The sequence below is a fragment of the Xenopus tropicalis genome, chromosome 3 (assembly GCF_000004195.4).
Source record: "Xenopus tropicalis strain Nigerian chromosome 3, UCB_Xtro_10.0, whole genome shotgun sequence".
Taxonomy (NCBI): Eukaryota; Metazoa; Chordata; class Amphibia; order Anura; family Pipidae; genus Xenopus; species Xenopus tropicalis.
In genome coordinates, this window is record NC_030679.2 from 82701868 (window position 1) to 82729699 (window position 27832).

General features: G+C 34.7%; 1 protein-coding gene across 30 annotated transcripts in view; it reads right to left on the reverse strand.

The window, feature by feature from the left end:
• Positions 1 to 27832, reverse strand: part of celf2 (CUGBP, Elav-like family member 2) — a 278315-nt gene that overhangs the window by 71943 nt on the left and 178540 nt on the right. For all 30 annotated transcript variants that reach the window (XM_012958454.3, XM_031897549.1, XM_031897543.1 and 27 more), the window contains 1 exon segment: positions 3159 to 3207. In XM_012958454.3, the coding sequence (XP_012813908.1) occupies positions 3159 to 3207 (49 nt within the window).

The window sequence follows — 27832 nt, forward strand, 5'->3', positions numbered from 1 at the left end:
GGTAATAAAACTGTGGATTCCACAAGTGAATATATATGTATTATATGTGCACCTAATTTACCATTACCAATTTACAATGCCATTGAGTCCCTATTTCCAGTATTGATCATTATCTATACAAAGCCTTTATTGTAGGCTCATTTATTTACTCCTAGAATATAAAGTACTTGATCCTTTCTAAATATTTCCTCTGTAATGCTAAACAATTAGCATTACGTATGTGCTCCAGTCTGGAGAAGAGCGTTAGGGATTCATTACATCAACTGCATCCATTATTCTTTCAGAGTCAGGGATCATCAGAGATAAGGTTTGTTACAGTGATCCCAAAAGTAAACTTAAAGGAACAGTAACACCAAAAAATGAAAGAGCTTTAAAGTAATATAAATATAATGCACTGTTGCCCTGCACTGGTAAAACTGGTGTGTTTGCTACATTAACTCTACTATAATTTATATAATAAGCTGCTGTGTAGCCACGGGGGCAGGCATTCAAGCTGGAAAAAAGGAGAAAAGGCACAGGTTACATAGCAGATAACAGATACGTTCTGTAGAATACAATAGTGTTTTATCTGTTATCTGCTATGTGCCTGTGCCTTTTCTCCTTTGAATGGCTGCCCCCATGGCAACATAGCAGCTTATTTATATAAATTATAGTAGACTTTCTGAAGTAAACACACAACTTTTACCAGTGCAGGGCAGCAGCACATTATATTTTAGTTACTTTTATACACTTTCATTTTTTGGTGTTACTGTTCCTTTAAGATGGAATCTGTGTGTGTGTGTATGTGGCAAGTGCGCATCATTAATACACAAAGAGATTTTGTAAGATTTTGGTTATTTTGCATGATGCTAAATTCGCCCAAACACCTGTCAGCTCAACACCTGGAAACAATCTCCACTGATGTAAATGAGAATTGCTTGATGAAGATTGGCTGAAAGCATTTGAGTTAAAAACATGGCTAAATATATAGTCTAAATGCCCCAAATCCTCTTGTGTTTATTGATCTAAGACAAACAGATGAAATTCCGCTTTCAGGGTTTCCAATGAAATGGAATTAAGACCTTTAAGGCTATTGCCTAATGTGTTAAAAAGAGAAAGGAAAAAAATAAAAAATAAATAAAAAATAAATATATATATATAAAGAAAAAAATATATATATTTACATGTATGTTCCCATTAACAATGAATTTTGACAATCAAAGATAGTGTAGTATTTGCACTTAGGTGAGTATTTTGAGTTTTTGCTATTAATTACTACTGAGTTAACTCTTCAATTGAAGCTTCTGTAATGAACCATTGCCAGTGCATTTACTATAATACTAAAAAACCTGAGGTTCCAAAATGAGTAAAGGGAGTTTTAAGTCATCCATGATTTGCATTTGGCGATTTGTAGATCTTTAAAAGCCCTGGTTACTAATTAATGAGGCTAAGAGATTTCTTTTAGAAGGAAAAACGCCTGGCCGCAAGAGCCCAGAGGAAATAAAATTCTTGTAAAGCCAAATTGATTGAAAATTATATAAACTTTTAGGAATAATCATACTGTAGATTCTATTTTATTGCTCTAAATGAAAGCTGCTGCCTTCAAGACTACAGGCAAGAGGTAATCGCAGACTGACCGTAAAAAGGCTGGATTAGTGGAAGCCATGAATATACTGATTAAGGGTAAAGATTAAGTGAATTTGGCTTCACTTTGGTGACCAACGGAGCATGTTGAAATTAAGATTTAATATGGAAAAACTATATTTAAAGGTGAGAGAAGACTAGAATAGAAAATCCAACAAACATTTTTAAAGTTTACTTTGAATTTGGACTTTGAATTTGAACTTTGGCACCCCCAGTGATTTAACCTTTTCTTTCCTTTAAAAACAAAAACACTAAGATGGGGTTACTATCCCATTATTTTAGAGAAAATGAGTCACAAATGAAGAATTGTGTATTTAAATAGGACAATATGGGGCAGATTTACTAATCCACAAATTCGAATCCCAAATGGGAAAAATTCGGATTGGAAACGAAAATTTCTGAAGATCACAAATATCCCGAAAATGCTTCTGAAAAAAACATATTAGTCACGATAATATCGCATTGGCAATCCGAAAGTCACGTAATTTTCATACCGAACCATTGTAAACAGCGGTAAAACCTTTCTGATTTGTTCACACAAGCGTACGAAAAAGTTGTGCGGACGCCCAAAAAATTCGGCGAAAATACACTCGGATTGTTCGAATGAACGCTCCGAGCATTCGTGCTTTTGTAAATGTGCCCCTATGAAAAATGGTATTGGTGTATTTCTAAGCTTTCTGTATAATGGGTTCAGGGACATAACTTTGGGGGGCCTGCCCCTCTCACAAAAATGTATTGTTAGGCCACACACCTGAAGTGCAAGCAAAATTGTGGGTGATCTGAAACCCCCACCATCATTTGTCCTTACTGGGCCAGGTAGGGTAATGACACACAGGGAGATATGGGGTAATATCTTTTACTTGCAGCAATGTTAGGCTATGGCAAGGCATTTTCAGAGAGATTTGTTGGCAGCCATAGGAATTCATGTAAGTTCGCTACAAATCTCTCTGAAGATACCTTGCTGTTTTCATTTACTTAAGTGAAAAAACCCAAATGGCGCCAGATGGCGTAGTTTTGTTTTTCATGGTTTTTACACTTAAGTTATATAAAAAAATGTGTGTATTTAGAGTAATTATTTAAATACATGATTTCTTTCCCTAAAAAGTTCAATTTGTGACAAAGAAAAAATACAAATGTTAATAAATCTTGCCCTTAGGGGCATATTTATCAGTTTTGAAGGTCCATGAAACAAAAAACTCAACACTTTTTTCCCTTGGGCACTAATTTATTTAAGAAACAACTTGAACAGAATAGCTGCGGGGAAAAAAGTTGCATACAAGCGAGTATCAGCTGACTTTTTTTTCTTTGATAAATCTCAACTATTTGAGGTTCTGAAGAATAGTCTTGGACTTTTGATAAATCGGCCCTTAATAGATCTGTACCTTGTTTTTTTTGTGTTAATTAAGTTTTTACACTTTATTACTACCCTTAAATCATAGTGCTCAACTCTATGGAAATACGAAACATACTGGGCTACATGTTTATATCCCTAATAGGTATTCTACTGTAGGAATAATGAATACAATCAGGCTTACCATTTGACTTTTCACTGTCTGCAGGTTTCATCTGAATAGGATGATGCATCTAAAATGAAAAAGGTTAAAAGTGGTTAAGATTAAATTTAAATTACAGGAATAGCTAAAGAAGGAAAAACATTTATTGGGCCTGATTCACTAAAGGGCGATAAAAATTATCGCACGCTTTTTCGCGTTAAAAAATGCAAAATAATTTGCGTGCGATTCACCATAGTATTATCGCGTGCGAAAAATCGCCATTTTCGCATGGGTTATTTCTCACACTAGTTTTACCGTTTTGCGTTAATTTCCGCGCTGAAAAGAATACGATCGCATGATTCACTATAACTTTTGCGCGCTAAATATCGCATTCGGCTATGCGAAAATTAACACCTACTACAGGCAGGCGAAAAATTATACAAAAGTACAGTAAATGATTTTTTGCAATAAAATATGGACTTACAGTGTTATTTATTCAAGTATGTGTTTCCCCTAGAGTGACGCAGCCGCCAGTTTGCAGCGAAATGTTCATTTTTAATACAGTAATTTTCTGCAAGTATTGGCGTGTATGGCTAACATGGCGTGCGTTCATTTGCGCGACTATTTCTATTTGGCTACAAGTGATGAAATGTTTCGCCAGGCATGGATTCGCAGCGAATTTTTGGACGTGCGTTGAATTTTTTTCGCAGCGGATTTTTTCATGCGTTTCTCAAAACATTCCGCCAATGGCAAAATGCATGAAAAAATTTGCCACGCAAAAATTCACCGCACATCCAAAAATGTATACAAGCGTCAAAAAATAATAGTCACAGCAACAATTTTTTTGCCCGCACAACATTTTTGCCGTTTCGTGGATCTTTCGAAAGATTTCGAAAAATCGCCAAAATTAAGACGCGGTAAAAATTTTAGCGCACAATAAAAATAGCGCACGTTTTATCGCCCTTTAGTGAATCAGGCCCATTGTGTCTTAATAATGCATTGATACAAAAGTCTTGGCATTTGTAAATCTTTACTCCATAGCTTCGATTTCCACCTTTACTAATACAAATGAATGCAAAATTTTGAGTTTTAGAACTGTGCATAGTTTCTGCGATATTTTTGTTAATTTCCACAACATTTTCATTTGTTGCAACAATTTGGTATTTGTTGCAACGAGTACAAAAGTTTTGGAATTCATTCAAGCTTTGGTATCGTGACTTTCCTTTGCCCAGGTTGGAGCTGCAGAGTGCCAATGAGTCCCATGGGAGGCTTCCAAAATCATGCACTGAAGGATCATAGTCGGAAAGCTTTCATACGACCACAATGCAAATTTTTCGCGCTTTTAATGCACATCAGAAATTATCGGATTTAATCCAAATTTTTTCATTCGTACCTTTTAAATGTCCGAAATTCGGACTTTGATATATTGGCCCCTGTGTGTGTTAACAAAAACAACACTGTGTGACTGTGGGACTGTGACCAATCTTATCCTGAAAATAAATTCACACGTCACCCTTACTGACTCTCAAGTTGTGCTTGCAGAAGCATTTAGGAGAAAACAAAGGCAAGTTCCCTAAATCATACTCTCAATCTCTAATATAATATATATAAGCCCCTTTCCGCCACTGGTCTGAAGGTCCTGTCCCACAGTTTGGACCATTCTTTATTAGAGATGTAGCGAGCTGTTCGCCGGCGAACTAATTTGCGCGAACATCGGGTGTTTGCAAGTTCGCGAACTTTTCGCGATGTTCGCAATTTGGGTTCGCCTTAGGCGTTTTTCTGCTGCGTTTTTTCTCGGCCTAAAAACGCCGCACAAGCCACACATGGCGTTTTTCAGCCTAGTACTGGCGACATAAGCAAATCCCATTTCCATGGTGCTAATAGTGCAAAATAGCAAAAAACGCTGCGTATTTCCGCTAGGTCTGCCAGCTGCCTTTGTGTATACATAGGAATAGCTGTGTCAACAACGTATTTTTCTGAGAAATTTTTGCCCTTGATCCCCCTCCTTCATGCCACTGTCCAGGTCGTGGCACCCTTTAAACAACTATAAAATCAGTTTTCTGGCCAGAAATGGCTTTTCTAGGTTTTAAAGTTCACCTTCCCATTGAAGTCTATGGGGTTCGCAAAGTTCGCGAACTTTCGCACTTTTTGGCGTAAGTTCGCGAACGGGTTCGCAAACTTTTTTTTTGAGGTTCGCTACATCCCTATTCTTTATAGTATACATTATACACCAATGTTGCCCAAAATCTATAGTCTATAGGCAGACTGTGCCTGTTTTGTAAAGCAGAACCATCTTCATTATACCATATAAAAAAATTACAAACTGGATTAAAAAAATCTGGTTTAATAAATCTGTTTCACAAATAGTCTTCATTATTTCATAAGGTTATTTACATTTTTAACATTTGTATGTATTTGTTCCTCAAAGATTTTTTTTTTTCAACATTTAACAAGACATTAATGCTGTGAGTCACTGACTATTCATCTGTTTTAACTGGAGTCCTGAATAAGTCAGTTATTTGCATGCTTAGGCTCTTTTCAGTTGGAGAATGTCATGACAAAGCATACTAATAAAACATATATATCTCAAAAACCAAAAACAATAACACCCATTTGTGTAATGGATATTCAGATGTGGGGCAAAATTTCCCATGGTCTAATTGCTCAACCAGTAGTCCAGATACCATGAAAATCATCTTGTGTACAGTAAGCATTACTGTACACAAGCTACATACAGATTTTCAGCATGTCCTCACATGAACTAAGAGCACACTCACCTATGCAAATAACTTGTACCAATTATTTGTAAACATGTAGGTTTTGTAGACCTCCTACTGCAGTAGAACTACTTATGGGTGCACTCTGCTCTACTTTTGGTAAAGACTAAAATAGATCTGATATATAGGCTGGGCAATCCTTACTGAACTGCCAACGTTTGCAATGCATTTGACAAATAAGTATAGTCAGTGGCACAGATAGAAAGATTGGCTTTTGTTATGATATGACCTCGCTAACTATATATTATCTTCACAAGCCTTGAAAAATGAAAGAATATTCCTTTTTAAAGTTTGCAAGCTAGAGGTGAATGGTGTCTCCTGTTTTATTCCACATTAATGTTTTGTACATTTCAGACATAAGTAGACGTTTTAACATTTCCTAGCCAGCAGTTCCACCTTTAAAGCTTCAGAAGAACAGATTAGCTGAGCTTTTTGTCGCCTGTACGTGAAGGAAAGAATTTATCTTTTATTTTAATGCACTTTTTCATTTTCTTTCTCACTGCACATCTCTATTATGAATTCATTCCTTTTTTCACCATCTTTAAATATTTTATGGACTCTGAACTCATAATATGTCCTGTCATGCTTGCAGTCCCAGGGGCTGAGATTCCCTGATACTGGAGAGTCTTGAAAGTACTAAGTGGAATGTTTTACTTGAAGATGAGGCCAAAAGTTATCCATTTATCACAAAGTACAAGCTACAAATCTTCACAGGAAAGCCTTTGTTTAAATAAAGACAGCAACAACATTGTACAAACTGAGAAAAAAAACATTACTTCCATATTCACAAAAATGTCAACATATGGCGCATTTAGAAGGCATCATATCTTTTAGATTGCAAGCTCTTTTGGGCAGGGCCCTCCACATCTTGTATCAGTTATTTGCCTTGTATGTTTTTCCTGTATGTTCAACAAATAAATTGAATGTATTGCAGATCACTTCAGAATATGTTGGCACTTTATACAAACATGTTGTTACTAGATTGTGACTAGAGAGCTAGACTGTGTAAGTGATGCACAAGTTTCTTATTATCATTTTCAAGCATCAAATTATGACATTGTTTTGTGACAGTATAAATTGTTTTAACATGGAGCAGCATATAACCTCGTGCACATGACCAGTGACTGATAAGTGCACTCACAGATATTCATGGATAGATTGTTATGGTGGAAAAAGTGTACAAGTAGTCTTGCCCCCCTGGCAGTATAAGTGTCACATAAGGCAAACCCAAAGCCCAAGAAAGTAACTAGATACCTATAACTACCATCTTTTTGCCATCAGCTACCGTTAGGTCTTACTACATGACAATCCAGACATTCCCACAGGAGCCAGTAAGTACAAAGGTATATGCAGTCAGGCAGGCTGGGTCAGTACCAACCTTAGAATCATGAAGCAAATGGTCGTTAGTCAATTTCAGTCAGATTATCATTATCAGTTCCCATTTACTATCATGGACAGTGACCAGTCATAGTTCTTAGAATCTGCTCAGTGGAGCTCAAGAATATTTGCAGTACCAGACACATTTTGGTCCCTTTTGGACAGTTAAAGCATCAGTGCTAAATACAGCACATACTTTTGTGCCTACCCTAGAGATTTAGCCTTTGCAGCTTCCTTTTTGACAGTTAATTCATAGAAATTCTTTAGTTCTTCTGTAAATAAGTGTTCCCTCGCATGCATCCTGATCCTTCAGTCTGCTAGCATCATAGCATGCTTTTTTGGTCAGATAACAAAAAAATCTGCACATGTATTGTTTATTGAACGATATCCTTGCGGGACCTACAATGGAAGTCACTTTCATACGATTAGTGTCTGCCAACCATTTCACATATTTTAAGGGCTTTATCCTACAATATCAGTCTGAATGTTAGTTTCGGATCGTTGCATTTAAACATACGACCGATATCCAAACGTTCGTTGGAAGAAGACTAAAACCTGAACCTGAATGGCCACCTTTACTCTAAGCACCGGTGCCCAGATTAACAATTATCTGTAAAGTAAAGGATAACCCAGCATTAAACCAGGAGCCGAGTCATCAACTTAAATAGATTAAAGGTATTGCAGACTACATAGAAAACTTCAGGTCACTGGAATCAAGGTAGGATGTTACAATAAGCAGGCATGTTGTAAGATGAAAGAGGCAGCTATCTGGATGAGGTACAGATCATTAGTGTAAAAAAGAAATCCTAGAGGTGTGGGCGAAAAATTACTTTACATAGCAATTCAAAATACATGTTACTACTTACAGCTTTTGTCATTCAAGCTATTTTTTCCCTAACGCTGTTTACTGCTTGGCCTCTATTATTTTTTAAGTGATTTGTCCTGACTGAAACATTAAAGATCTACTTAAGGATCATTTTAGCATAACATCATAACAGTAATATTAAATGAAATCAAAATGACACAGTAGTTAAATACCAAATACACTGATCAACTTGGATATTCTTCCTAGAACACTATCAAATAACTCTAGATCTTTATATTTTTAATTGACTGCTTTTATCCCATTGATTTTTAAGCCTGCAATGTTATGTCATTTAGAATCCAATTAGTGACTAAAATACAGAGGAACTAACTAAACCATTATATTGAACAGATAAAAGAAAAAAAGAAAAATCAATTATAAGTAAGATCAACGTATATATGCGTATTTGCAGCTTTTAACCTGAATCTATTTGTTCTGAGGTCAGAAGGGGATTTGTTTGTTCCTTCAGTCCACTAACAATCATGCACTAGAAAAGAGGGGAATCTCATTCAGTTATGGGTCTGAGGCAAACCATTTTATATAGACCTCTTTAAAATAAAATAGGGAGATAGAATTGAATGCAGAGTAATGCTCTAATCATTAAATATGTCAAATATTTTGTAAATAATACTACTGAATAACCCCAGTGGGACTGGGAAGCTTAGTAGTTTTGATGATAATTTCTACATTACAATGCAGTTACCCATATATATATATGAAAAAGATTATTGGATATTTTGTGATTTTTTTTTTACTGACCTCAGTTTATTGGATTATTTTGAAGAGTCTACAAGAAAACTACAAATAAAATTAACTAACTAACTAAAATTAACTAAAATTAATTAACTCACAAAACTCATGGGAGGTATATAAAAATTGCTAGCTGTTTTTTGTACGTATATGACCAAATAAACTGATTTTAAATAAAACATTTATGCTTGCAAGACTGGCAGTGTGTTAAAGATTGAAACTTAACTGCTAAAAACATAATATGAAAGAAATTGTTTTTGCTGACAATTTTCTAAACCAAAGATTTGGTGCAATGAATAGAAGAGCAGAGAATATTTAAGGACTCTTTAAATTTTTCTTGTGTATAATTATGGAGTCATTTGGAGTCATTTATCATAAGGGATGATGGCAAAATCTGCACTGCTGCCATGTTTTTCTTCAGGTATTCAACTGTATAGCTCAGTCTTCAAACTACTAGTGAATGCCTGCGACTTAGCAGCAAAAAACTGTTTCTATCAAATAGACTTTGAATGTTGAAAAGGCAGAATCTATTACAAAATCCCACATTTTCCAATACAGTCACCAATAGCTAGACTTATATGGGGTAAATTAATTAAAGCCACACACTGCATCAGGTCTTGTAACACTAACCAGTAAATCTAAACTGCTAATTGGTTGCTAAGAGTTGATAAACTGGGAGCAAACTTTACAGGGTTCATTTAATAAGTTTCACATGTAGAGTTGTTCATAGCAACCAGTAAGCAATGAGCTTTAACTGGTCTACTGCCAGTAAGTAAATAAAAGCAAAGGCCTGGTTTGTTGCTATGGGCAAATTCCCTGGTTTAGCACCTATCTTTGTAAATTAGCCCCTATGACTTTTTTTTCTCAATTACTTCTTTTATACTATTACTGTTAAGCACTCTGGTCCTGAGATAAAATGGAGGGCCCAGGATGTTAACGTAGCAGCCAGCAAGCCATATAACAGACTAATACTACCTGGCATTTTTATTTCTGGACAGTCAGAAGAGAGAGTAAAATAACAAAGAGCTTGAAAAAGTGCAGAATGGACTTGTATGATCAAAAAAGATTGATATGATGCTGCAAAAGGGACATGTCTGACCAAAAAAGAATGCTATGATGCTTGAAGAGTGGTGGATCAGGAAGCATGTGAGGGGACACTTATTTGCAGAGCTACTCAATTTATATGAATTCATTGTCTACTAAAGAAAGCCACAAAGGCTAATTCTCTAGGGTAGGCACAAAGGCATGTGTTGTATATAGCACTGATGGCTTAAATGTCCAAAAGGGGCCAAAATGTGTCTGTTACAGCAAATATTCTTGATCTCCACTGAGCAGATTCTGAGAACTGTGACTGGTCACTGCCCATTATAGAAAATGGGAACTGAATAACAAATCAATGAGTGAAGTCAAAAGGCAACCCCCCCAAAAAATCTTTTGAACCATAAGAAATGGCCATGGAAAATTCTTCTACTGGGGATAGTGCACAAAGTATCACACTTCAAATCCTTATATTATAACATTATATCATACATATTACTGATACATACTACCAATGGGACATCCTAGCAGTCAAAAGGTTTTGAGTGCAGTTTATGCTGTCCTTAGTAAATCATTGTGCTAGATACTTCTTTAATATCCCTCTATTGTACAGCGCTAATTTCCTTATATAACTGAAACTGTATTAGAAATGTAAAATAAAGCACACGTGTGATACAGAGGAGTAAACAATATGGAGGCAAAATAAAGGAACAATTTAATGTCTGACTATAATTCACTAGTAGAATATGTTCAATTACAATTCTATCCTTCATATAAGTAGCTGTTTAGAAAAAAGAAGACTAAATAAAACAAGAATTAAATAAACCATAATCATTTTGTGATTTACAATTCCAGATAATGAATTTTATCAAAATAGATTATCCATAATCTGATTCAGTTAGAACAGGCATTGTTTTAAATCTGCATACAGTGTACCCATTTGGATTTAATGTTTTTTAAATTGGCACCCTTTTTGAAGTCATGATCTGTTCTTAATGGTAAGTGAGCCATTTCAGTATGTAAGTAGGGAGGATGTGGGCTTAAGCCCAAACAGGAAGTAATTTAAAGTGGTGTATATAAGGATGTTTGCAGTCAAAACATAGGAGAACATTCATGCATGATGATTATATATAGGTGAAAAAAGTTGTAATTTTTCTAGTTTGTTTAGCAATTTTATTCCTAAAAGAGTTTTAGGTTAAGCAGAGAGCTACAGAAACTGCTTTTGATTCACTAAGCAATAATGACACTGGTGGCCATCTTGGAAGCTGTTTTGGAGCTACACGCTGTGTTTGAAAAGCAGAGTGCAACAGGGTAGTCTGGCATCACAAATGCACTCAGATATGGGTGCCAACCACTTGGAAGGTGAACTAGGGAATGAAGGGGACCACTATTTTTGTTGAACAGAACTGCCATGCACAGGTGGTTTATGGACTGACAAAAACACTTCCCTTTAGTATATTATAAACAGACATTAAGGTAGATGAAACAGAAGGCAATGCATTTCCAATGGGAAATATTTTCAGATTCAATGAGGATTTTTTTTTTTTTAAAAAAAGGATAGAAATAGTATAAAATAACAAAATAATTGTTGAGAACGATGTACTGGAAGAAGACGGTAACAAACATAGTTGGGGAAAAAAATCTTGGGACAGACACTCAGCATACCAGAGTAAGAATTTAGTAGAATGATTTCCGACCTTTTTTTAGCCAGGAAATGAGCAGACCAGATGGACGAGTGGGTTCTCATATATCATCATATTTTATTTTTCTCTGAATGCACCTGCTACATTTTTTGTTTAAAATAGCATAACGATATCTAAAGGCCATCAGGTGTCATAAAAATAAGAACATATTAACAGGAAGCAGGAGTAACTCAGTAACTGCACTATATAACACTATAAGGAGGCACAGTTATAATTATCTCTTGGCAAATGTAGATTAAATATGTAATACTGTATCTACAAAAGCAAAGCAAATTTGTGTTTATTAAATTAGCAACTGTCTGCATACCCATGTTATAATTCCTTGCCTTTCTGTTCTGATTTGAGTGGTTTTTAGAATGGACAGTGTCAGACAGAGCATGGTGCATGGGGAAGGGAGAAAGTGAAGAGGAGCTGCAGCAGAGAGGAGCAAAAGCAACATTCTTGCAAATACAAAAAGTGATTACACTTTTAGTATTTTTTTAATGTATTGATATCAAATGTTGAGAAAGTCTGAAACACACAGGTTGTGTCTCACTTTAAGAGAAGAAAAGGGATGCAAAGTGGAAAGCAAGATCTCATATTACTATAATTTGATTTGATAAAATTCTTATGAGAGAAGAAGCAATCTAACAATCTATTTCTACTAAAAATAGAACAGTGAAACTGGTTCAACCTGCCTGGAATTCTATGTGGGAATTCTGAATCTGTCTTTGGTGATTAATTCATCATTTCAGTCAGACTGCTCTAATTGGCTGTCAAATGACTTTGTCCAATCCCATCTGTGACTTCATCTCATCTGTGCTGCTACATCTAATGTTGCAATGAATATACACTGCAAGAAAAAATCTCCAATTATGTCCTTATACAAGAAATTCGCAAAATGATTCCTTCAGTCAGCAGGAAGGGTCATCTCTATGTATTTCAGGTTTAGTTGCTGACTTAGAACTTATAGCATTGTTCAACATGGCACAAATGCAGCTTTTAAAGCTCCCTCAAAACACATCCAATTACTGTAAGTGTATATATATATCAATAATATTCTGCGGCCAGCACACCTTTAAAATTTCTCAAAAGTTTATTTATAACATATTGTTTTAAAAGAATCCGACGTTTCAGTCCTCAATAGGACCTTTCTTATCCTTGAGAAAAGTCCTATTGAGGTTCGAAACGTCGGATTCAATTCAGTTATCATTACCACTATTGTTGCTAAAGGGTTATTGGCAGTAGTAGGAGCAGTGAATCACTTATAGAATGCATTCTTTATAAAGTGTTGTGGGAAATAATTTCTCATCGTGATTTGTTTTTGTGCTGATAATGCAGTCTTTATTTATGTGATTATCTCTTCATTACAGCCCAATCCATGGTGTTGTACGCAGCATAATATGTAGGATGATATTATTTTAATTATATGAACACCTACATCATTATTGTTATGATGAGGCAACCTCATACAAAGACACTTATCTTGTCCACCATGTGGTACAATATAGAGAATTCTATGGAAACATATATACAATTGTGATGGAGTAAAATGACGATCTATTCTTTTACAAAAAAGCCACCTGCCGTACAGCATCCAACACATTAATACATATAGAGAACTTTGAGAAATATCATACTACATGCTTGGGACCTGTTTTCCACAAAGTGCAGGTCCCGGGATTTTCTGGATAACGGGTCTTTCTATAATTTGAATCTCCATACTTTGAAAGAAATAATTTAAACATTAAATATACCCAATAGGATTGTTTTGCCTCCAATAAAGATTAATTATATCTTAGCTGTGATTAAGTACACGGTACTGTCTTATTATAACAGAGAAGAAGGCAATAATGTTTAAAAATGTGAATTATTTGTTCGAAATGCAGTCTATAAGAGATGGCCTTCCCATAATTCAGAGCTTTTTGGATAATGGGTTTCCAGATAATGGATCCTATACTTATACCACTAGCCTATTTATCTATATTTTTTTGGTCCCATATTTGTTACGTCCATATATACAGTCAACCTCATAATGAGTAACTGTCATACTTAATAAGTAAACCACTTGTCTGCTTCAAAAGTAAATAACTGTTAGCATGTGGGGTATATTATAGGCACCATCAAGTACAAAATAGTTTCTAAGACACAGACTATTCTCTATAATTATCAATAAGTGTTCACTTACACATACTTATGATTCAGTTTGTGCAATATTGAGCAACAATAAGTGCAATATGAAAAGGGAGCACTATATTTACTGCTTGAGCTTGTTGCACCTTATACCTCAAGCACCAAAATAGGTTCATCTGATGAAACTGCCAAATGCATCTAGTATAAATCAAGAAGCTGTAAGCACTTTGTTTATGGCTTTTTAAGGGACACAATGCTGTACCTGTTTTTATAGGATCTATTATCTGTGATGCTTAGTATCTGTAGTTTTCCAGATAAGATTTTATTTTCCATAATTTGGAACAGCCTTCTTCAAGGCTACCCTGAAACTATTAAACATTACAAATGATTTGTTGCTTATATGAATTATCTTAAATAATACGTATGCAGCTTAGTTACTATCAAGTAAAATTTACTGTTTTATTATTACAGAGAAGTAATATATATATATATATATATATATATATATATATATATATATATATACCTTCTCCAAGAAAGCACTCACGGACCAATATAAAAATAAAATAATTTATTAAACAAAAAACACTTTTTTGTTTAATAAATTATTTTATTTTTATATTGGTCCGTGAGTGCTTTCTTGGAGAAGGTGCATGAATATAGGGTTAGCACCCGGACAGTGGCTATTATTTTGGTGAGTGCCGATATCTGGACTCTATATATATATATATATATATATATATATATACATATATGCATTATTTGCTGTAATAGGACTCTATGGAAATTGTTTTCATGTATTTCATAGCTTTCTGAATAACGGATTTCCATATAATAGATCCCATACCTTTACAACTACAGTTTAGATTAAAAAAAAACTAGAGTCAGGGTGAGACTGCACATTTCTTAGAGGAGAAGATTAAAAGGACAAGCTATCAAGGCAAAAATTACAAGATTCTGCCATCTGACAAGCTATATTCAGTCTCATGGATTTGCCTTGAAGAGAAGCCCAAGTGGAATATAACGTCTGTACTGTACTTCGTGCCCATTCAGCTAATAAACATGACATTTACTGTACAATGTTCTTCTTTAATATAAAGCTGACAGCACTTGCTTATACATAAATTATCATAATAAGATAGAATCTGAAAGTGGTGTGTGTTCCACAAGACTTCACAAAATAACTGAATGTAGTGCTCATGGGTATTGTAAGTGAGAAGAAGCCAATTAACTTTTAGATCTCACAGTGTTAATTTTAGATTTTTTTTGTAAGTCAAACCAACAAATTATTCAGGCAGCCTGACTGCATGAAGACGCTAGAGAGGTGAGGTGCTGTTGTGAGATAACACCACAAAAGGAGATTGTGTAAATGAGACAGACTAGCCCAGGTGTCATCTTACTCCCATATTCTAATTATATCTTAATTAAGTCATTTTTTAGATTTTTTTTATATTAAAAGTGGATATTATAGTACTTTAACCAATGAAAGCTTCTCAAGTTGCCTACAATTTTTTTTTTAACTGATATTTATTTTCTTTGCTTCACCTCCCAGGCAGTGACAGCCCTTCTCCAATACCTTCAGTCTTCCGCTGTTTGTTATAATTACAGCAATGTTTGAATTTGCTTAAACTATTGCCAAAATGCATAGTATGTCACAGTTATTGTGTAATTTAATTTTACAACAGACCAAAACATGAGGTAACTTTGAATGAGCTATAAAATTAATAGGCTTGTACATTTAAAGTGTTCTCCTCTCCTCTTTCAGTCTCTCCAATTGTATTCCATGTTATTATGTTTTAATCTAGATATTCACTTTAACCTTTAATGTCAAATTACTTCTGCAAACTTTAACCTCTTATATCCCAGCAGATGCTCCTTAACTGATCTCAAGAGAACAGGATTTCTTACATAACGTCCAGTGGTTTTCTCCTCATTCACCATTATTCAAGACCTTTGAACACTTGAACTCTAACAATGGAAGCCCATTCTTATCTTCTTATGTAATTAGAAACACCAGGTTTTCAACATTCAAGCAATTATTTTCTCTCACAGCCAATGTAGAAACAGACATTGTTCCATTATAATATGAATGAAGAGGAGCCAAAAATTATTCTTGATTTATTAAGTCTAAAGGCACTTGACCTATTACAGTGCACATGAGAGCAGTTACAGTAATCTCTTCCTAAATCTGTACAAAAAAAGCTAACCCCAAACTGCCTGTTCTTATGCAACAATAACATCTGAATGATCAGAATGATTTATGCTCCACAAATCATTGAATTAAAATGATGTTTAAAAAATTTTAATTTGGTAATTTTGGTATTTATTAAGTGCAAAAACTCGGATTCAAAAATTTACCATATAAAAGCTTGCGAGTTTCAATGGCAATTGTCCTAGCAAAGTCAAGCCATATTTTCAATTCAAGGTATTCGAGTTTGTAAACTTGAAAATTCAAGGAATTCAAATGCGTTTTCCTTATTACTGTAATAATTGAGCATTTGACATGCAAGTTTGTTCAGTACTTTTTTGTATAATCTGTCAAAACTCCATAGACCATGCACCACCTGTTGGTATTCTTTTCCCTGCATTAAATGGAAGAGGCATAACACAACAACATGGTAAAGGAACTTGGCTGCATCTGTATTTAAAAGGCATAATGCTGGTTTAATGATGGTATAAATGGGTATATAACATGTGCAGGTTAAGGGGGAGGTCTCCAAATCAGGAGAATCGCGTGTGATAAGCTCATGATGGAATATTCAGCTGTAGGTTTTGAATAAGTATATGATTATATGATACCAGGAGTTTATAAATTCTCTATTATGAGATATAATATCAGTGTTAATGTAATATGGGATTAATAGTTGTTTAAATACACCATTGTGGGGTATTGCACTATTACTAATATATTAATTAATATATTTATAGTGGAGCACTTTATTTCATAAAAATGTTCACTTTATGTATTATTGTAGTTAAGGTACTGTATATGAAATGTTCTGAAAGGGCTAATAACACCTTATGATGTCACTGTTGTTTGGTGGGTGGAGGGTATTTCATGTGAAAAAAAAAAATAAAAAAAAAATAAATATATATATATATGCATAACAATGACTTTGTTATGCTTTAGCCTACAGGGTTAACTATTCAGTCATGTGACTGGGATGGGAGTGTGGGGCTTGGGGGAGTGTCTAGAGGTTTTATCTATTTATTTGCTGATTTTAACTGTGTATGTGGTCTTGATAATGGTCTTAGGAGGAGACCGAAACGTTGGCCTGTTTTAACAGCATGTTTAAATAAAAGTAACGTTTTAATTTTTAAAAAATATCCTGGTGTGCACCCAATTCTTGGACTTATATATATATATATATATATATATCGAACCAAGGGTGGCACACCGCTTCAATCCTCATCCCAGGTGCACGGTAAAAGAATTTAAATATTGAAGAAAAGACCAGCAACACCGGATCTATTGCAAACAATCAATTATATATTGAAAAATACATGAACTGTTCATGTATTTTTCAATATATAATTGATTGTTTGCAATAGATCCGGTGTTGCTGGTCTTTTCTTCAATATATATATATATATATATATATATAGACAATTAGAGATTGTTGATGCTAAGTGCAGCTTACTTACTCAGTTATAATTATAATCTAGTTATGATGTAACTAATAGAACAGGATTTCCTTTAAAAGATTATCCTCATAGTGCAGCAATAATCTGTTGCACTCTATTTTAAAATGAAATAGCAGCCCCCCTCCCCCAAGTCGTGTAAAAATGTGTTTTTTGTGTGCTTGTATAAGTATAACTGTTTTATCATTATCAATGTATAATTAGTTTTGCCTGTTTCAGTTACATTCTGTAAAATGTATGCAGGAGACTTGCTTAACATGCTAGAATTATTCATTCCTAATTGGCAACTTTCTTTGATATGCAGCTAAAGTGTGAGGATGAAAAGGCAACCACAAATGCCACTGGGTTCTACTCATCACTCTGTACTTTTCTCCAACAAAACAAATATTTTGCAAACCAAGGCCTTCTACCAGTTTATCCAGGGGCATAACACCAAGAGACACAGACTCAAAAGCTGCCTGTGGGACCTAGAGTACAGAATGTCCTATGAGAATGTAGTTTCAATATGTCAACAAATCAACACACATAAGGTCAATAGTACAGAGCTAAATGATACAGAAAAATAAAGAAAACATAAATGAACCAATTAGAAAATTACCAGCATGGGTAAAACGTCTTAATCTCATCTAGAAATGAAGTGCCCAACACAACAATTGCATAGATAATGTCAACCCCAAATTATGATTTTACAAGTCAGTAGAAAAATATCTGCCAATCAAAATAGCTTTTCTCACTAAGAGAGACAAAAATGTTCTTTGTAATGTCAATTAGAATTACTGAAAATATAGCTGCAGCAACTAACAAAAGCCATTAAAGCTGTACAGGATAATTCAAGCCACAGCAGGTAGTAGATTGTCAATAAATATAGAAAAGCTTCCCCACTTCAGTAATTGCTCTACCAGTAAAAAAAAAGAAATACAGTGAAGTCCTGAAGTTCTATCAGGTATATTAGATCTGTGATTTGTGATAAGTTGGCATATGCCACCAGCTGTGAATTGTCATTTAGAAGGAACCACAACAAAGCAAGCAAACTGAACCTGTTATGTGGGAAACTGTAAAACGAGACTTACAAAAAATTTTGGTTGAAATTTTGTCAATATAGTATTGTTTTCTTTTTGAAAAATGAAGCACATACTGTTTCCCCTTAGTGCTTTATTTCATCACCCACTCTCACAAACTTACACACCGGCAGTTCTATAAGGAAGGATCATTTCTATAATAATTATTTGTGTTTTTCAGAACTGAAAACTAAAACGGCAATGAAATTGCTATTAAATACAGGTTACAAAGTATACAGTCATTTTGTGTATGTTATCTTCCTTTATGTCTCTGCTCCTACACCACTAAGTGCATAGTAGAAAAACACAATTAAAAAAAAAAGCTACTGTCAAAATTAATTTTACACTTCTGTCATTCCTGTTTCAATTTAAAGCTAAGCTGTAGTTAAGCGTCTGAATGACCTTTGCAGCTGCACATAGTTTGTCACACATTTTTTAACAAGGACAAACACCACAGAGTCTATGGTTGTACAAATGAATGCATGTTAAGAGAAATTCTACAGTAGGTCACTGTTCACTGACCTGACCAGGATTAGCTGTTGAAAGCCAGTACACTAGGTTTTACATTTGATTGTATCTTCGACTGCTTACTGGCAGATATTTTAACAAGAATATTTCCTCTTTTCCTTGGTACATTTTGTGGATTTAGAGCATATTCTTATTAATCCCATCAATATCACAAGAAAGAAAAAGCTGATGAGTTAAAATGCTGCATAAGCCTAATACCCTGGGCAGCTTACAAAAGGAATGCAAAAGTGACCTTTACCAGTGATTTTAACAGTTTCTCAAGTCTAATCTATATTATATGCATAAGCCTTTATATTAATAGCTCACAAGATGTATGCAGTAGTATTAATTTAAGTGGTGGGTGAAAAGGATCTGCATGGTTTTTAAACAAAAGCAGCCACTGAGGGTGAATATTCCAAAATAAACTTTAAAAGGTGGCAAAAACCCCCATCAGAATGCAGAGATAAAGATTTTTCAATAGATATTCCTTCTCCTTTGTATAAATTGCTATTACATGCTAGGGGATGACAGGGAAAAGTATTACCTGTATCAAAATGCTCTTAAAGAATTGTATAAAACTAAGGGGCAAAGAGAGGGTAGATGCCAAGGATAGAGATAAGTGGAATTTATTGCAAGATTTATTCTGCCTGCTGTACTTTCATTTCAACAAAAAATAATGATTGAATGCATTTATGAATGTCAGAATATAAGTCCATTCTTTTCACATTTTTTCAGTATATTCCCTTTAATGCTAAATGTGTAATGTAAAAAAACAAAAAAAAAACACTACTGCATTTATATATGCCTTCTGCAATTTTCAGAGCACAGGAAAATGGATGAAATCACATCCCTGTTGCTTTCCCATAACTACTATAAAGCATTTATATAAAAATGCCAGAACCTTCAACTACTGCCTGCAAATGCACATTAGATGCATTAACACAGGAATTGGTGGACAAGCATTGTGAGTCTGTGTTTCTTACCTAAGTGCAATAGAAATATATAGGCCTAAAGCCCCAAATAAGAGTCTTTTAACCTTGACTTAAGAAGTAATTTGCATATCCCCGCCCATAATTCCTTTACGGATTAAAGCAGTCGTTCACCTTTAAATTAACATTTAGGGGCACATTTACTTACTCACGAACGGCCCGAATGCGTCCGATTGCGTTTTTTTCGTAATGATCGGTATTTGGCGATTTTTCGGAAAATTGTCGCGACTTTTTCGTTGCCATTCCGAATGTTGCGCAAAATCTGGCGATTTTTTTGTAGCGTTACTACTTGCGCGAAAAGTCGCGACTTTTTCGTAGCCTTCGCGCCGAGTACGAAAGATTCGGATTCATTCAAGCTTCAGTATGGTGACTTTTCTTGGGCCAGGTTGGAGCTGCAGGGTGCCATTGAGTCCTATGGGAGGCTTCCAAAATCATGCTAAGTCTGAAAGTTTCGCCCGCCGCTTACGAGCGCTCAATACGAAAAAGTCGAGACAAGATACGAGCGCATCGTAATGGCTACGAAAAACTCACGTTTTTTCGCACAAATCGTATTGGTAACGAAAAAGTCACGACAATTTCCGAAAAGTCGTAAAGGCGCCGAAAAAATCGCAAAAAATACGAAAAAGTCGCAAAATGTTCGTTTTCCAATCGGAATTTTTCCAATTCGGATTCGGATTCGTGGGTTAGTAAATGTGCCCCTTAGTATGATGCAGAAAATGATTATCTGAGATAATTTGCATTTTGTTTTCATTTTTTATTATTTGTGGTTTTCCATTTATTTAGCTTTTTGTTCATCATCTCTCCAGCTCAGAATTTCAGCAGCTATCTGGTTGTTAGGGTCTTGTTAACCAGGTAGTAGGTTAAATGAGAGACTGGAATAAGGAAAGGAAGGGACCGTAAAAGAAAGATAAGGAATGTGAAGTAACAGTAATAATAACATTTTAAGCTCACAGAGCAATAGATTTTTAGCTACCAGGGCCAGTGACCCCCATTTGAAAGCAGGAAAGATGTAGCAAAGGAAGGTAAATTATTAAAAAACTATAAAAAATAAAATAATGAAGACAAATCGCAAAGTTGCTAGGAATAGGACAAAAACTTATCTCAAAGGTGAACCACCCCTTTAAAGCCTTTTAAGACACTGCTATTTGTGTAGTGTATAGCACAGGGCATGTGAATACCTTCTGCTTTAAAAAGGCTCAAGCTGCACTAAATATTTATAATATTTATCAGCTATTTCTAGGAACTCATAATAGCCTTTTAACAGGACATGATGCTAATCCAATTGCATAGGTTGTTATACATGTTCTTGTGAGCTAATTAGAGGCTAAGGATAACTAACCATAATCCTTGCTGCTCTCTTTCCTTAGGATTTAGGAAGCATCATTGACTTAAAAAGAATTAAAAGCTACTTCAGCATGTGATATCTCATATTCTCTTTCAGAGGTATATCCTCATTATAATAATTCAAAATTGATATCACCTAAGTGATAGAAATATAAATCTATTCTACCTAGCTGTATATTATAGCTACAAGTGGTTGGTTTCTGTGGGTACAGTACTTTCTTTTGTTTTGTTGCTTATGGATGAAAATTCAGTTTTTTAAAATGTTCCTTGGTCTCCTAGCTGCTGCTAGAAATATCTAGAAGATTATTTCATTTTAATAAATCTGCCCTTCCATAGGAAAATGCAGGACTTTCTAATCTCCTGTGAAAAAACAATTGCATTGTGCGGCCTAAATAAGATTTTAAATCCTGCTTATTGCAAAAAAACATAGGTCAAATTACTCTAATTTACTGTCAAGTCTATCATTGAAATTTTTATGGAAATATACATTTCTGCATATTTGTTGTTGTATTACAGCTAACTGGGAATCAGCATAAAGAGTTTCATTAGTAAATAAATATGCAAGGGAGTGCTCTGCTGTTCTCTTTCCTAGAATATTCTTTGCACTCTTCCTTGTACAGTGCTTTCTTACATTTCTAATACAATTTATAGAAATAAATGACCATGGGAAAATGCAATACACATATTTTGCTTTCCCATAAGGGATATATATATATATATATATTTTTTTTTATTTTGTTTCATGAAAAAAGGGCCCAATAGAAGCAGTGCAATGAAATCAGTAGGAACATTTTCAGAGGCTACATTTTCATAGGACACTTGTAAACATTTTTTTTTCTGTTCTCCATAATATTAATGTAATTGTGCTCTTAATTTGCATGATATTTTTTATTTATTAAGGTACTGTAAAGGAAGCAACAGTAAGACAAGTACTAAGCTTAAAGGCATGAAAACTGATGCTAGAAAGCAAACCAAAACCAGAGGTACAGAAAAAAAATTGTAGAGAAAGATATATTATGGCAAAGTAAGAAAGAAGGAGAAATGACACCCCTGAAAGGCAGCCAGGCACAGATGAATTCGTTTGTTCTGCTGATAATGTGTATCACTCTTGGCTATGATCCAGAGGCACTCTTCTTTGTCCCTGTAGACAATAGACGCCAAGTTGTAAATGGCACACAAAATGGGAAATTCTAAACCGCCAGCATGATAAAAGTCCCTCGATAGTCCGCGGAATATACTTTGTTCAGGAAACAAATCGATGACAAGAGAATGCAGTTTGATCCAAAGTAAATTCCAGTGATTTGTTTTCTTTTAAAGGTATTTTTGGAAATGTTGCACTGCTTTAAGGAGTTTGACCACTAATCGCTTTCTTTCAAGGCTTAGGTAGACCTCTGAATTACCTTCCACAACATCACTGACCAGGGGTAATTAAAACAATGTATTATGGGCAATTAAATATATAACTAATATGCCATAAGAGAAATCTCCAACTAATAACAGGAAGCACTGGACTATATTATGAGATACAACTCAAAATGTTATTATGTGACTTATGTATGAAACTTAGAAGAAGCTTACTAATAATGGAAATATAGAAAATATAGATCCTATATATCAAGGAGATATAATTTCCAAAGTTTCTAACCAGCTCCTCACCTTCAGTCTCTCATAAATAAAAATAAAGGTATATTAACACTTGCACTCAATTAATACTAGCCATGATATGAAACACAAAAAAAAATTCCTTCTGGTCAATAGCAAAGTCAATAGTAATACAGTTAGAATGGTATACACTCATAAATACAAAGATAGTTGATATGAGAGAAGTCAACCATAACTTCATCAGTCTTCTAACCTATAACATCACTCAGATATTGGCTTAATTTTAATGTTTGAATTCAAAAATCAGCTTCAAAGTCTTAAAAGGAACACTCATCTTCCAATTATTTATACAGAGTCTGAGTCAATATTCACATTTAAAGACATTTTATGAGATCCTCTGTAGCTTATCAAATAATTACATTATGAAGCTCTGTATAATCATATCTTATAGGGTAGTGGTAAAATGATTGATATAGTGTCAGTTTCTTTCACTTTTATTTACATAAGCATATTATACTTATCTCTGCTTAGCAATCTTGGCCTTCATACATTGCTTTTCACTCACATACAATTGATCACATTGCTCTGTTGCTTCCTAGCTTTGTGCTCTGGTGCTACACTTGGCACCCTTCTAAATACCAATGAGGCAGGCTCCTGGGACATGTTCTGAGATACTCAACATTCCATTAATGCATATTAATCTCAGAACAGCAAGTTGGTGCCTTTTCAGACAAAACCTTTTTCACTTTTGCTCCCCTATAATTTTTACACATAAGTTAATAAAGACTTTGCCCTTTAACAAAAGTTCAAAGCATTCCTGCTTGGCTTACAGGGAAACAAAAAATACTATTCCCACAGAAGCATTTGCTAATTTAAGGACTGCTTCTGCTCAATGTGATCAACAGTTTGGATCTGTATAACAGCACCCATTATTTCCCGACACTTCCTATGAAATTAGCACAATAAAGTGAAGTGATCAATTGTTCTTTGCATTTCATTTATAAATAAATCATATTGAGTATATTATACTAAAATGAAAAAAAACCCAATATATGAGTATGTGATCTGTAATTATATCTATAACATGCTAAGGTAGCCTGCTGAGTTGTTGATTGTGTAACACATACTTACACTAGGTCCTGTCTGGCATAACATAGAAATAATAATCTATTTCTATAGAAGATTGTTTTATGTTTCACATTGAGAGGATTTTTAATCCACATTTGGACATCCTTGTGTTCCCTGCAGTTGATCATAGGTGACTTAGTAAGGCACTGTCATGTTGAATTTACTGCATATTATCAGGGTTGACAGAGGGTGAACATGCTGAAAAATAATTGAGAATCCTGTTAAGACCCTTTGTTTTACAGGAGGAGTGACAGCTAAATCAACAGTCTATTACAGGTGTTACCTAGGACCACAGAACTCATATTGGTTATTTTGAAGAAATATGTGCAGTTTGACTGTAGCAGCTGGGAAGCTATACCTTATTTAGATTTGCAATAGGCACATTGCCAAAATGACAAAAAATCCAAACCCAACACACACTTGGCACAACATATATTATAAACCTACACAATCACAATAATAAACAATTTTTTTTTCATTCTGAAAAATACCCACATAAATTTATTTTTTTATAATGGATTTTACTAAGAATAAAAACTTTGATCCTTTATATAAGCAAGCCTAAATAGCTTAAGGTGTTCAGGCTTAATTTTTTTCCTTATGGAAATGTGATTTATGTGCAGAACAAAATTCTGTGGCTCTTTACAGGAATTGTTAACCGTGCTAACTACTGTGGATAAAGTTTAGGGACATGTATTAAAAAATTAGTTCAGAACTGCAATTTATAGCAACAGGGATCACACTGCTACTCTCAGTATCTGTGTTTTGTTTTGAAGTCCAGACTTATTAATTCTATAATACAAAAGCAAGCCTTTAAAATACTAGCGCTGTAACTTTAAATTACAGAACGAGCTTGGTATTTAATGAGAGATTTATCACAGCGGGGCATCTGTTAAATTAAGTTGAGCCTTCACATCACAGTGGGGAAACAGGTGTATATTGGTTTAGAATTATGGAAATGTTGACTAATTCTGAAGCTTGTAATCAAACGGACGGCACCCTGCAATATTTTCTTCCAAGAAATCTGCATTAATCTTTTACTCATTTTTTTACTTTGAGTCCATCAGAAAGGTTTACCTAATAGCTGGCAGTTATGGATATTGGGCAGTCAGTTCTGGATTCTGAGGCCTAGGTCAAATAGGCAAGAGAAATGGCATTCAAATAGTTTATTCGAACAGATAGTTTTGCATCTGTTAGGAATAGATACAGGTATGGGATCCCTTATCCGGAAACCCATTATCCAGAAAGCTCCGAATTACGGAAAGCCTGTCTCCCATAGACTCAATTTTAATCAAATAATTCAGAATTTTAAAACTGATTTCCTTTTTCTCTGTAGTAATAAAACAGTGCCATGTAATTGATCACAACTAAGATATAAATAATCCTTAATGGGTGCAAAACAATCCTATTGGTTTAATTAATGGTCTGTTGATTGTTTTGGTAGACTTAAGGTATGGAGATCCAAATTACGGAAAGACCCCTTATCCAGAATACCCTTGGTCCCGAGCATTCTGGATAACGAGTCCTATACCTGTATCTTCATAGTGTTAATTAAGGTTGTATTTAAACTGGAATAGTGATGTCAATTTCAAACCACTGTTACCCTTATGTGCTAATATATGGTTGTATCGCAATGATACATCCCCAGGCAGTTTCATGCTTAGGTAACATCACATGAACGGTATTTTGACAGAGACATTAGTTCAGTCAACTGAAAACAGTGTCAATAGGCACAGTATGTAAAACATCACATTTAATTTTAAGCAGGTTTTGATTATCATTTTGTTCAAACAACTTCACTTCAAACTCACAAAAACATGGGTAAAGTAGGTTGCATGTTGGCAATTGTAGTGACAAATAAAATTTGCTTTTGAAACGCTAAAGGCTACATTCATGAAATCACGAGTTCGAATCCAGGATGGGAAAAATTCGGATTGGATACCATAATTTCTGAAGATCGCAAATATCACGAAAATGCCTATGAAAAAATCGCATTAGTCATGATAATATCGTATTAGCGATCCAAAATTTTCATACCGAACGATTGTAAACAGCGGGAAAACCTTTCCGACTTTGATCCTTCTGTGCATGATTTTGGAAGCCTCCCATAGGAATCAATGGCACTCTGCAGCTCCAACCTGGCCCAAGGAAAGTCTCCCATAGGGCTCAATGGCACTCTGCAGCTCTAACCCGGCCCAAGGAAAGTCATGATAACGAAGCTAGAATGAATCCGAAACTTTCGTACTCGGCGCGACAATAAGATTTTGTCGCACAAATTTTGACGCAAAGTACAAAAAAGTCGCGCAAGGTACGAAAAAAGTCACAGAAAATACGCACGGAGTGTTCGTGGATTAGGAAATGTCCCCCTAAGGAATGAATGAAGGTTGAAGCAACATCACAGGGAACAAAGCATGAGCACCACAAAAGCGTGGCTTACTTTCTATTATAAATCTTGGGATGGTTTGTGATAATAGGGTAAGTATTGATTTGCCCCTTATCCCTAAAGATTTTGGCAAGTGAAAGTCCTTTACAGAGAAAGATTTTTTTACTAAAGATGAACCAAATCCAGGGTTCATTTTGGGGTTTGACTAAGTTCAAGCATTCTTTGCAAGATTTGGATTTGTTCAGGAAAAATGAATCAAACCCATAATGAAGTGGAAGTTTCAAGCACCTGAAAGTGGCAAATGTGGTTCTAATTTTCTCCCATTTACTTAAACAAATAACAGTTAGGACATTGTTCAGTATTCACCTTCATATTTTATCATCAATTTGGCATTTCCTGAATTAATAAAAATATTTATTTGGTGCATCCTTACTTTTTAGAGTTGGAAGAATATGCCTTCAATAAGTTCAATAAATGCAGAACATTGGAAGCTGACTGCTGCCAGTGATACAGTAGTAACTAATAGGTAATACAAGCATTTCTTAGCATTTTGGACTTATGAAAAATAGACATGTGCTCATAGATTTTTTGGATACTCAAACAACTGTACATTCACAATCACTTCTGTGACTTAAACACATACAATTATGTAAGGCAGTGCCAACCAAGTGATGCTAGAAATGGCGCTTACATAAATATACCATATTCAGATGCCCAGTCAGAATAAAAAACAGAAAAGCGTAGGTTTAAATACATGTAAGTATTGCATACTGTATATTAAAAAAATAAACACTTAAAATACACATGCATGCATAACTACATGCTGTAGCTACTGTATATATGCAAACACACTTGCGATAAATGCAATGGGGCAAGCAGCAGGATAATTTAAAATTTGCCTGGAAATATACTGTGGCTAAGTTAATTCTCACTTATTTAGGGGACTGATTCTGCCACTAATTAGCTTCCTGAGAGCTAAGGAACAACCATGTGCAAGTTAGCAGGATATCTTTTCAGTCTTGACATACCAACTGTGACTGCATGTTGGTTGGTCTGTTAAGACTGCTGTCTGACATAGCCCCACACATTTCTCAAATTGCTTAAAACTACCAAATTGACTGGTCACATTATTATCTCCAAGAGACTATCGCAGTTGGTAAGATGCTCTGCAAATACACTTTGCATGCTAGGGGTGATCTATTATTATTGTTCTTGACCCATGTGCTCTCAAAACCAGTGCCACCAAAGGGTTATAGCTATTTAGGGGTTCTAGGGCTACGCAATGTCTTCTGTATCAGGTATTGTAGTTGAGATATTTATGAAGCTTTCCATATCAGACAAATTGGATGTCTACAAGTTAAATAATGCTTCATTTTAAAGACGACAAAGCAGTATTCTTTAAGTATTCAGAAAAATTAAAACCTTAATTTTACTTTTTTTT